The sequence below is a fragment of the Excalfactoria chinensis genome, chromosome 23 (assembly GCF_039878825.1).
Source record: "Excalfactoria chinensis isolate bCotChi1 chromosome 23, bCotChi1.hap2, whole genome shotgun sequence".
Taxonomy (NCBI): domain Eukaryota; kingdom Metazoa; phylum Chordata; class Aves; order Galliformes; family Phasianidae; genus Excalfactoria; species Excalfactoria chinensis.
In genome coordinates this window covers 2,520,879-2,533,259 of record NC_092847.1, presented here as the reverse complement: position 1 = coordinate 2,533,259, position 12,381 = coordinate 2,520,879, and the positions used below count along the sequence as shown (strand labels likewise).

General features: G+C 48.6%; 1 protein-coding gene across 2 annotated transcripts; it reads right to left on the bottom strand.

Annotated features, from left to right (window-relative positions):
* Positions 1-19: 19 nt before the first annotated feature.
* CAMK1G (calcium/calmodulin dependent protein kinase IG) lies at positions 20-11,663 on the bottom strand. Of its 2 annotated transcripts, none has more exons than XM_072356093.1 (13): positions 11,148-11,663; positions 7,737-7,854; positions 6,233-6,361; positions 5,848-5,922; positions 5,478-5,616; positions 5,254-5,377; positions 4,774-4,849; positions 4,113-4,225; positions 3,584-3,662; positions 3,198-3,285; positions 2,110-2,495; positions 1,477-1,607; positions 20-668 (listed from the first exon to the last, which is right to left on the bottom strand). In XM_072356093.1, exons 2-12 carry the CDS (start codon positions 7,826-7,828, stop codon positions 1,514-1,516), a joined length of 1,395 nt encoding a protein of 464 aa, XP_072212194.1. In that variant the 5' UTR covers positions 7,829-7,854; positions 11,148-11,663; the 3' UTR covers positions 20-668; positions 1,477-1,513. The 2 variants fall into 2 exon arrangements, with proteins under 2 accessions (XP_072212194.1, XP_072212193.1); XM_072356092.1 differs by lacking the exon at positions 11,148-11,663 and adding an exon at positions 8,033-8,964.
* Positions 11,664-12,381: the final 718 nt, after the last annotated feature.

Genomic DNA, 12,381 nt, shown 5'->3' with positions numbered 1-12,381 from the left:
TCTACGAATAACCAACAGGCACTTTACAAAACAAAAGTCAGCTTTATTAAGCAAGTATTTATTGTGCAATTACAGACTCGGAAGCAGGGATTTTAGACCTCGCTGTGGTTATTATCAGACATACGGAGGTTGCTAGCAGGTTGTCTCCTTTTGTAGCTGAAGTGAGAACCACGCAGCCTGGGCAGCTGCTTGTCACCGAGCTGCAAAGAGCTGAAGCCTGGGAGGAACCGAAATCCAAGGAATGGGAAGGATGCAGGTTGTAAAAATAAACTGAGCTGCCACTGAATAAAACTCTGCATGGCTTTGGTTTATAGGATTTATGCTGTGCAGTGCACTTGTTATGCATCGGACAACTTAACCGTATACAGAAAACAAAAGCTTACAGCGTTGAGCAATGTTGTATGGATAATGTACACTGAATATGCTTGCAGCAGCCTCAGACTTTCCCTTGCTTAAGTGCCTTCTTCCAGCATTAACGATCCAGAAGCACGCCGAGGTCACTGCGCTGATGGATTCCCAGCATTACTGTGCTGCTCATCACTGCATCGCTGCTCGCCGTGACGCTGCTGCCCGTCAGCCCATAGCGGGACACAACATCCTTTCTTCTTGCTTGCACTGTTGATGTCTGGCTTTGAAGTGCAGAAAAGAGTAAAACAGCCCTTCTGTTTCTGCAAGAGTGAGAATTTCAATTGGGAATTGAACGTGGTTTCACTAGACTGCTGCCTTCACAATGTGCTCTGTTAATAGGTGGCAGAAGCACAGGGGGTTAGGAGCAGCTTAGATCCTTTTGTATGCTGCATTTATAAAGGGCTGTTACATGGCTGATCACTGGAATGGACCTGTTTGGAGTCTGTAGTAGATCTGACTTGCATTTGTCTCATCTATTGATCCTTTGTATGTTACACTTCTGTTCGTGTGATCTCAGCAGTAGAGAAGGTCATAAAAGATGATAGGACGCAGCTCACTTGGTGTAGTTTTATGCTGGCACATGCTCACCTTTATGGAACATCTCAGCCAGAATCTAATGGCAGCATTTCCTACTGCTTAACACACAACGTGTCTCAAATGTTAACTTCAGAATTAATCTGAGCTATGACCATATGGGAGGAAACTTTCATTTTCTTACTTCTCTGCTATTTCTTGCTCACCTACAAAACCATCATTGGCATGCCATGCTCCCTGATAACAAAGCAACTGGAACTGACCCAGCTGGATCAAATCTGTGCCAGGGATGGGTTGTTTAGGCAATAATTGCCTTTGAAACCAATTGATTTTAGAGCCAGTGGGCTGGCCCACATGGAAGTCAAAGGATGACTTCTTCCTCGAGAGATGGTTTAATTAGGGCTTTTTCTGTTACAAAATACCTGCAAAATCAATTTGTTTCCGTACAGTCACTTTGCTAGTTGTGCCTTTCCCATTTGCAAGCTGTAATGAGTTTAATTGCAAGCAGCTGGTGGTGGGATGGCGCGCACTTACCGCTGGCAATGGGGGATCCCGCTGGCTGCCTTCCTCATCACATGATCAAACAAACTCCAGTTTGCCCAGTGCCACAGTGGGAGGAGTGCTTACCTGTCTTCATTGGAACGAGAACTTCTGATTTGAAATGGCTGGATGGAAATGGAAGAATTGGAAGAGAGAGATTTAAAGAGAGAGAGAGAGAAAAAAAGATAAACAGCAGTATTTAGGATCGTTCTGCAGGTGAATGGAAGTTGTGTTTGTGAATATAAAGTGTCAGCTGCTGAAAGCAAAGTAGAGCTGGAGCAAAAGTCAACACTGCAGTAAAGGCAGGGTTCACTCCGCCAGCAGCTGCTGAGTAATTGGCATCAGCAGCTCTAACCGTAGATCATCTGATGGCAATGGCAACCAAACCCCCCCACCACCTCAGCTCAGTGCAAGCCTTGCTGTGCAGCCTGGGCACTGTGCCTCACCTGCTGCTCATACAAGCACTGAAAAACACTCAGCTGGGCACTGGTGCAATGTTTGCTTCTGTCATTATCCTCCTTCCTCTCTGCTCCACCTGGAGCTGGCAACTTATGTGCCAGGCAGCAACTTCCAAGCAGGTTTAGCCCCATACACTTTGAAGTTATGGCTGATGATGTGGATACCTACTGGGATTTTGCAGGCTTTTTAAGGAGCACCGTCTCAGAGCAGAAGGATGCCTTGGCTCTCTCATGCCCTGTGCACACTGGGCTGCAGCCACACGATCTGGCTGGTGGGCTCTGGTTGTCTGGCAATCCATTCACTGGGAGGTTTTGCAGCTTGTCCTCTCTCATTCCTGTGCCTTGCTCCAGCAGAGCAGGAGGGACCGGACAGGGGACGTGGGGCAGTGATATGTCCTCATCCTTGCTGGGCATTGCTGGCTGCATGGCGTTGGGTGTGCTGGGTCTGGGTGCCTCGGAGCCTTGTATAACTGGGTGGGTGCTGCCAGCTGCAGCGTGGCCATTCATGTGCAGCTTCCTCATGTGGTGCACCACGGCTGCAGCATTGAAGGCTTGCTGGGGAGGAAGAGGAAAAAGCCCACAGTAAGCACCCAGCAGTGCCAGATGGACGTTGTCCATATGAAGCAGCAGCAGCAGGGTGGTAATGCTGAGCTGTTTGGTGCTGCTGGAATGTTTGCACAACGTGCTGAAAGTGCTCATTCCTGGTGTAAACACTGTGGATATCACAGGCTACAAACTGATGATGCTTTTGAAGATTACAACTCTTACTAGATAAGGAAACTGGGGGGGAACAGCTGTAAATTACCCCACAGTGTGAAACGGAGACTCAAGATGAATTCTGAATGTATTTAAAACACTCTGATTCAAGTGGTTCCTACGCTATTCCTCTCTCCATCTTAATGCTTAGAAAAGCTCTTTTGCTATAGATTAAAGTACCAGGGCTGAAAGGAGGAGAAGCTGGATTAAGCTCACAAAAAAGATGTGCTGGTTTCCAGCCCTTTTCCCCAGCCCTTGTTTTGTTGGCAAGGGCTTCTGCGATGGCACTATAGTGTAATGTCCATGGTTGACAGACCAGTGTGGGTTGCAGTAGAGAACACTGGTCCATGCATACCATAAAGAGTAGCTGCATACCATTTTCAAGCAACTTTAGGGGGATTTTGGGTGCTTAGCCGTGATGGAACCTTGCTTGTTGCTAGATGGCAGCAAGTAGCGTTTGCTATTGAAATGGCTCTGGGCTCCCAATGGCAAACAACTTACCCTCCATTTGCTCTTTGCAAAGTTTTTCTGGATCTGAGCACTGACAGATGGGTATATGTCACGGTGAAGGGCTGTATTTCCATTAATCCTGCAGATGGGGAGAGAAGAAAATGGGCTCGTAGGCAGATGGCATTTGTAAGTCATTCCACATTCTGGAGGCAACTAACTGCTTTGTACATTCAATCAGCAATAATTAAACCCAAAGGAAAAACAGCAACAAAATGTAACACAAACACACACTTCAAAGCTCGGAAAAGCCCAGAATGGGATTTCTTCTTTGCCTCTGTTTAAGGAGACAAATATTAAGCCAATTGCATCTTTAATTATGCATTGTTTTCTATGTTCTGTGTGCTGATGGCACTGCCAGGTTGGGGGACACCTCTCACCATGGGTGCCGTAGGGCTTCTTCACAGGAAAACCTCGTGTCCGGGTTCTTCTCCAGTAAGTGCCTGATGAAATCCTTGGCTGTTTGGAAAGGGACGAGAAGCAAAGAGGAAAGGTTATTTTCTCCCCATTTCCAGGATGCGATTCTAATAGCAGAGGTCAAACACTCGTAGATAAACCATCACAAAGGCCAGAGTGGGAAAGAGGGGTTTGTACCGCTTCATTACAGCAGTGGAGGGAGATGTGCGTGGTGCAATGCTCCTGATGGAAAGATGTCACCTGCACATGTACCTCATTTCAGCTGAGATGGGGTGAATGTGAACTGAATGTCTCCCCTGCTGATAGCAATCATGCAAAAGTTGGAACTGAGCAGCTTTAGAAGCAGCTCTAAAGAGCAGCCTCCTATTTTCTTCTCCTTTTTCCCCTCTCTGCCCACACAGCTCAGCTTTGGCATCGCCGCTCTGCTCTGCTGTGGGCTGTCCCCATGTCTGTTCACAGCCAAAGTGAAGGTGATGTGCTGCTGAACTCTACCTGAATCGGAGATGTCATCCCAGAAGGGAGACTCAAACTCATAGTAGCCTTCCTTGATCTTTTCAAACAGCTTGGACTCGGTCTCTTCGTAGAAAGGGGGGTACCCACACAGCCTGGAACAGAGCAGAGGGGCATGAGTCCTTCAGCTGTGCATCCACATGAGCTTGGTATGACTTGTTAGGGCCGGGCACGTGTGTGCAACATGAGGGAGTGAGTAACAGGAGGCTCTGTCCCTAAAAGGATCCATCTGTCCCTAAGCACATGGGGAAAGCTGCAGAAAAGAGTTAAAAACCGAGCAGCAAAAGGACAAAGCAACAGCTGGAATTGAGCTGCATGATGTGGGAGGAAATGAAACAAAACGTGCAGAGGAAGACTGAATGATAGTCGCAGGCTACTGGAGAAAAACAAAGCAAAGGATAAGGCACATAATAGAGAAAATGTGATTCCTTTCATCGCCGCTTCAGTTCTTGATTCCCACCACCCCCTTCATTGCTATGGGCTGGAGGATCTGTGTGAAGGAGGAGTACACTGAGGTGCTGTCATGAGGAAGGAGGGGGCCAGCACTGCCTCCTGTCACACTTTCATGCTGCAGAGGTGCATGAGGCAGTGCACGAGCTGGGAAACATGGAGAAGGGGAGGGCTGCTGCCTGCTGCTACTCACAGGATGTAGGTGATGACTCCGATGGACCAGCAGTCCACGGCTTTGCTGTATGGTTTCTGAGCGAGGACTTCAGGAGCTGCAGGAAAGCAAAAAGAAATGTAAATTGCAAGGAATGGTAAACTGTGGGAAAAGGAGAAGATCCTTGTACAGTTGGCTTCTGAGAGTTCAGCACAGGAGCCAGCAACAGCCTTATATACCAGCTGAATTGCTGTCTGCCTTTTGTATCCACGCTGTTGAATAGAAAGACCCACTGAGCACTTCTTCCTGCACCCGGAGACTCTGCCAAGCTGGATGGAGGCAATGCAGTTTGGTTGACATGAAACAATATCCCTAAACCCATCTGTAATCCACTCTTTGCGGGGTCCCGCAGTGCCTCTATGACTGGTGTGCTGTTATTAAGATGACTGTGTATTTTTTCCCTTTCATGCTGTAAGGGCACACAACCCTTTTCCTGGCAGCCCACCATAGCAGTTGGCTCACCGACGTATCCCGGCGTGCCGCAGGCGGTAGACATGATGCCATTCTGCTCCATCTTGGACAAGCCAAAATCTGTGATCATGATTTTGGAGTTCTCCTCGGGAGTGAGATAAAGAAGGTTTTCAGGCTGTGAATACAGAGAGCCAGAGGTTGAAATTCATGGTGGAAAAAAGAGAGCTACGGGATGATGGAGCTCGGGAAGCGTGCGGCTGAGGGACGGACTGCACCTTCAGGTCACGGTGGACGATCCCATTTTCATGGAGGTATTTCACTGCTGTCAGCACCTGGTGGATCACCACGCTGGCATCTTTCTCAGTGTAGACCCCTCGTTCCAAGATCCTGTCGAACAGCTCTCCACCTGACACCCTATTGCAGAAGAAAAGGTGGCAAATCAGGCAGGCGGTCGTGTGCTCTCGTCCACACAAGCCATGAGCTTTCAGGCCCTTCACAGCTCCTCCTGCAGCAGAGCTGCTCTCAAGCAGCAGCTCAGCATCCAGCAGGCTCTCCTGAGTCGCACCAAGAAGCATTACTAGCAAATCTTTGGCTTCTGGTGTGGCTGCGCTGAGCTGCAGTGCGCTGTAGCCCTGCTGTACTTACAGCTGCATCACCAGGTAGAAGTGGGTTGTGCTCTCATAAATATCTTCCAGAGTCACAATGTTTTCATGCTTTATTCTGCAAAGACAAACCTGGGTCAGAAACGAACCCGACAAAGATGAAACGGTTTTACCAGCTGAAAACCCAACAGTCATATTGCTTTCAATACCGGTGATAGCTGGTTCTGTGCCTGCACAACCCGCTGCATTCCCACACCTGGGGCTGTGCTGGGGCTACAAACCCAACAGTGGGTGAGAGAAGTGACTCCATTAGCATACTCATTTACATATTGATCAGAAAGAACTATTTATTTGCATTGGTTTCACTCCGGAGACCTTGGGAAAAGGGCGTTAGTTCTTTACATCACAACCTGTGTGTATGAACTCACTTTTTCAGCACTGCTATCTCGTTCTCCAAGCTGCTGTCCCTTGTGAGCGGGGACTTCTTGATGCACTTCAGAGCAAAGAGCTTCCCAGTGCTTCTTTGTTTCACCAAGAAAACTTCGGAAAATGCACCTCTGCAAAGATAAATGTGAATGGGGGGAGACTGGCAGATAGGGATAGGAAAAGCAGGGAAAGAAAACAACCTGGGAATGGTTTAAACACCAAGCGGATGCTGGTTGCAAAGCTGAAGGTACATCAGCAACTCCAGAGTTAGGAAAAACAATGCAAGATTTTGCACTAAAGAAACCCCCCAAGTGTTCCCTATAGAGAAAAGTTTATGTTTGCATCGTTTATCATGGAGTGGACAAAGAATTGCAATGGAATTAAGCGATGTCCTTCAGGATGCCTGCAGTGCTTGGTATGATCCTGATGAGGGTTCAGGCCAGAAGTGGGTATCTGCAACATGTCCTAAGCCTGCAATCCTGTTAGAGGTTTTACTTAGGCAGCAGAACACGTGTCTTGGGACAGTGACAGTGCATGCTCTGCCAGGTCAGTCCTCAATAATCCTCATCAAATGAGCAACAGATTAATTCATGGCGGTTAAATGGGACGAGCTGCTGAGTCTACAACCCTGCAAGGAAGTGGTGGGTAAAGAGAGGAAGGTGAGCATGGTGGAAGTGTGCTGGTGGGATGCTATTGTAACAAACCAAGGGCAGAATAGCTGTAGCTCCTATGATCTCCTAAACAGAGAACACAGGGCGCTGCACAGATGGGTTTGGTGGTGAAGTTGGTGCTGGGATCCATTTGCTTTCCTTGGCCAGCTGAAGCAGAGCGTGTGGCAAAAAAAAACCCCTAAACTCTAATACTAAACGATCCTATTAATGCAATAGTAGGAAATGAACAACCTACAAATCAGATGATGGGGCATCTGTTCTATAAATCTGTCCCAAACAGTTTATAATAATTATGCCCCTTATTAAAAAAATGATGAATCAACAAGTTGGCGAGGAGAAACCAAGCCTTTCTTCCTGCCTTCATCCTATAAGGAAAGCTATTTCTGAGGCTGACCAGGAACGTGATAACTTAAAACCCAGCTGAGCTCTGGCATAGTTATGTTTGGAAGCCTTGCTGTGGGTTCTACAGTCATGGAAAACCTGGGCATGGCAGAATTTCCTGCTGGAGGCGATTCAATTCCTCCTCCACCACCTTGGAAATGCTTTCTTGTCTCATTCACACCAATAGACAAATTAAGCTGTTAACTCCCAGGGAAATATCGTACAACTCGAGCAGCCACGCTCTCATTTCATCCTTCAAGTGACTCAGGGTTTATGAGATAAATACAAGGCGTTATTAAACCTCTCAGAGCCATCCCTTGACCTTGCTTGACCTTGCAGTAGCAGCACATTGGTGCATTCACAAGGGAAAGAGCAAAGCCTCAGCCAGGCTGTGACTGGAGGGCAGTGCAGGGCTTGGGCTGCTGCACCTTTGAGGGGGAAGGGGGGTACTTACGATCCCAGTGCCTCCATGAAAATGAATGTCTTTCTGATATTGCTCGTCTGTTTCTTCCAGGAGCTGCTGTCATCCTCTTCCTTGCGACCCATCTCCTCCAGAGTGGAAGCAGGGAACGCTGTGAGGGAGAGGGGCAGAGAGCTGAGGGCTGCGGTGGGGGCTGGCACAGCAAGCAAGGCTGGCTCAGGGTGCCATGCACAGCACTCACCTGGGTTCAGACCTGTATTGGTTTTTAATGTACAGATGGAAACAAAATGTACAGAAGGTATAAGTGAATAAGCAAAGGAAAAACTCACCAATGGTGGTGCCTTGGCTGAAGCAGCTGGGGCAGTCCTCCCTGGTGAGCAATCTCCAAGAGATACTGCTCCAGTGGGAGTCAGCCCTTAAATGAGGTCTCAGAGGGGATGGAGTCGAGCTCCACCCCTCCCGGGAGCACAGCTCCATCACTCTCACCTGTGCTCCCACAGCTGACCCCATACTTGCCTCAGCTGATTAATCAGAGGTTCAGGCTGTGATTACCAATCTCCCATACAAGACCTTTCAACACCTTTGAAGTATGTGGAATTTGATGCTGCTTTTGCTACTTACCAGCTGTTGGTGCCCTGCTTGCTATGTCCAGCTCCAGCTGCTGATGCAGCATAACACTGGGTCAGCTGGGCATTGCACCCAGTCAGTGCCCTCCTCTGGTGCATGTTGCCCATCACAAATGTTCCTACTGTGCTAAAAATCCCACTAATGAGTATGGCTGCTAATTTTAACGAAGGCACCCGTGGCTTAATGGGTTAAAGTTAGGTGCAACGAGCAACTCAGAAGCATCAGCGCTGATCTAATTGATTACTTAAGAAATAGTTAAAAAGAGCCTGTGACTGCAGGAGAGGGAACTGCTGGGAAACATTTTGTCGATAAGCTGTGGGCAGATTACTCCGCTGTTGTCTAATTGCTGTTAATTGAGTCATGACCTTCCAGCTACCTGCTCCCCACTGTGTGCTGTGACTGGTGCTGGCAGTCAGAGGAGAGCAGGGTGTGGGGTGAGAGCATCCCCAGCCCTCGGGTGGTGGCTGGACACCCATCATTGGGGTTTGGCTATGGGATGTCACAGGAGGTGTGCTCTGTTTGGATGCACTGAGGGCTGTCTGCCCTTGGCCGTATCCCAGCTCCCTTCTCTAAGCGTTGCTGTCACACAGAGGAGATGCTGTGTGAGCTCACCGGAGTGGTGGGAGAATTAAGAGAGCTTATAGGGGGCCTGGGGGGGATGAAATGTTATACAAGTGTCTGAGCACTCTTAATAAGATCAGGTCTAACATTATAGAGCTGAAGGCTCTGGTCTGTGAAATCACCAAAGGCCGCTGCGCATTGACCTTTATTTACTTGTATTCTGACAGGTGAGTAACTCTCAGAACAACGAATATTTCTGTAACATTACGTCTGGAACCAGCAAAACCCAAAAGTTCTCCATAAAAATGATGACCCATCAGCAGAACCCTCCTCTAAGCCTCAGCAATGGAGTTCCCACTTTGCAGTCACCCATCCATCCCACCCACCCAGAACTGGAACTTCACACTGAAGGGACTCCGAGCAAAGATGTCCAGCTTCAGACTGAAGGTGTTTCTGACTTAGAATGGATTTTCCTTCTAGAAGGAAGACAGCAGAGTGTTTTCTTCAGTCTCCCGTGAATCATCTGTTGGTCTTATAGTTTCTCCTTCTGTCTCTCCACGCAAGCAGCATTTGGTTGTGCTGCTGTCTGCAGGGAGGGCTGGATGAATCTCTCTGTCTTCATACACGTGTATTTGATTTCCTGCTTTCTCAGTTTTGCTCTAGCAATGTGAACAAGTCATTTCCTGCCTCGCTGCCTTGCTGAGAGAAAGGGGAGTAAGTAAGTGGTGCTATTTTGAGAGCAAAAGAATCCAATGTTTGAATAGCCCAAGATGTAAAGCTGCATACGTACTCAGGCGATAAATACTTGCCCACCTTCCCCCTTCCTGGCACTAGATCACCTTCTTTTCAGTACTGTTACCTTTGCTGCTCACAGGACCCATTGGCGCGAGGCTTTGTGCATCCTGGCCGTGTTTCTGCACTTTGGGATGCAGGATTTTCCCTGTCTTTTCCCATCTTTCTCAGTCTGGTTAAGGCATCACAGCAACAGTTGGGCCAGCAGCCTTTGTGCTTGGGGGCTGCCTGCCCTCCTGTTGTGCATCAGACCCATCCATGCCCCTCCTTGAGCACAACCCCTGCCCTGTGGGAGGATATCCACCAGCAGTGGGATGTGCAGAGGGAATGGGACGGAGCACACCCTGCACACACCAGGACTTGGTGCTGCTTTCAGCTCCCGACCCACAGACGGGTCTGGTTTTGCCCACGTTCCCACCTACCTTTAACAGCAGGGTGTTAAGATTGCACAACGAAATGGAAGCGTTCATTTAAACTAACGTACAAAAGGACCTGCTGAGATGAATAAGAAGGCCATAACACTGCTTTCATTTGGTTCCTTTCTCCCAGCATAAACATCTAAACCACGTGCAGGACTCTGGTCTGATAAGTGCACATTGAGAGCAGCAGTTCTAACATCACTGCCAACCTTTGGGCTCTAGCACAGGCTCAGTCAATAAACACAACTGCTGCCATTCTCTGTCTGATCCAGCAATGACAACGTCGCTGCTTGGAATGTAACGAGTGTTATTATGACCTTGCTTAAATATCTCCTGTAGAAATGTGTTCGGCTCCATATCTCACGGTAACAAATCCTTCCTCAGACAAGCATTGGGCTCCTGAATGGATGCACTGCACTAACGAAATGGTTGTAAGGCATGATTAATAGTCTTGTGACAAAGTTACATGCGGAGGGGGAAGATATGTGGCTCTCTCATGATTCTGCCTTTGGAATTAGAAAGTTTAAAGCGATATATATATGTGTGTATATATATAAAAGGGAGGAGAGCGCAGAGCCAAAGGGTTTGTTATAATATACACCAGGCAGTCTGCGTGTGAATGAATTAGCTGCCAGGCCTCTGTGTTCGGGGACAATAGACTGAGAAAGTGAAAACACAGCTCGCCATTAAAGGCAAATCCACATCAAAACCTCCCCACCGACTCAAAAGCAGTTGCGGTAACTCCTCGGCGACCCACTTGCAAGACGACATCTATCAATAGGAACGTTTCGGGTTCTTACGGTGGTTGTGAAGTGAAAATGCCAAGCGGCAGCTTTCTATGAACTGCTCAGGATCACACACGAACGCTGCGGGGCATCGGACCAACAAACAGCCCGGTTCTCTTAGGTCCTTTGGGATCCTCCCTCCTATTCCGAGCCACCATTCATTCAAAACACACAGCCAGGTCAGCCAGCCACACACACCGCCTGCTCTGCTGCACGGATCAGCCTGGGAATGGTTATGAAGATAATAAGGTTTCGCTTACCCAAGTCAGCAGGAACGAAGCCGGTCGGACCTTGGCGTTGCCGCTCTGCTCCTCAGCTCTGGGGGGATTAGGGGCTGCTGGTGGCAGCAGGCAGAGGCTGCGGGAGGAGAGGAGATGGCTCCGCCGTGCCGGTAGCTAGGCAGCACTTACAGGGAGTCAATTGACACGAGAATAAGCAGCTTGTGGGTGTGCATGTGTGCGCACGTCGCCGTGCATCGCGGCGGTGCTACCTGGTGAGGGAAGAGGGATGGAAAGCGCTGCCCGGCTGCACGGCCAGGTGCTGGGCTGCTCCGCTGCCCTCCAGCAGCCGGTGTGGAATTGAAACAGAGCCGGGGGGGGGAGAGAGGGGGAGGAATGCAAATGCGATTAGCCTTCATCAAACGGATGACTTCTGGGGATTACAAACATCCCGTTTGCTTCTCATGATGCTGAAGGGCTGCAGGGCGCGCTGCAAGCAGAGGGACAGTTCCAGCTGGGCAGGTCAGGGTGCTGTTCTCCACCATCCTTATACGGTGCAAAACCCCAGAGAGAAATGACACTAATTGCTCTAATTAATCTCCATCAACAGCACTTTAGACTATTCCAAACCAATAATTGCCTCTGTTTTTCACTCCCAGAACCTCTGTCACCTGCCTGAGAAGTTCAGCACATGAGTACAGGAAATATTCACCATATAAACCTTAAATCCTTCCTATAGTTTGGAGTTTGTAGGTAGGACAAAGCCAACTTTGCTGACTGCAAAATGTTGGTTCACAGCATGGCCTAAAACGACTCACAGCAGAGCCATCTATGTGGTCAAGTTTAGTTTGTTATCGGGAACGACCAGCTTTAGGGCAACATCAGATCACATTACTTAGGATATGATTGTTTCATTTGTTTAATCACAACAAGAAGGCAGTTTGGAACCCTCCCTTTATTTGCTGGCAGACTCTGTAAGTGTAAAGTCCAGAACCAGGACAGGGCAGCACATCCCCTGCTGAAATCACCCTGTTAAGGCCATAATTCAGTGCCCTTCCTGAGGATGAATCACCATCTGTGCATGAGCATCTATTTCCATGCAAAGTCAGCACTCAGGGTGCACTCAGCCTTCAGAGCAACTGAGAAAAGCACCAACAGTCAGAGGGAAGGAGAGGGAACACGTCCCTATGTGAGCTCTGCAAAGAAACCCATCTACGTGGTGAATCCTGACCTTGCCTGCTGGAAATCTGGGACAGAAATTAGGGCCTTGTGCTGA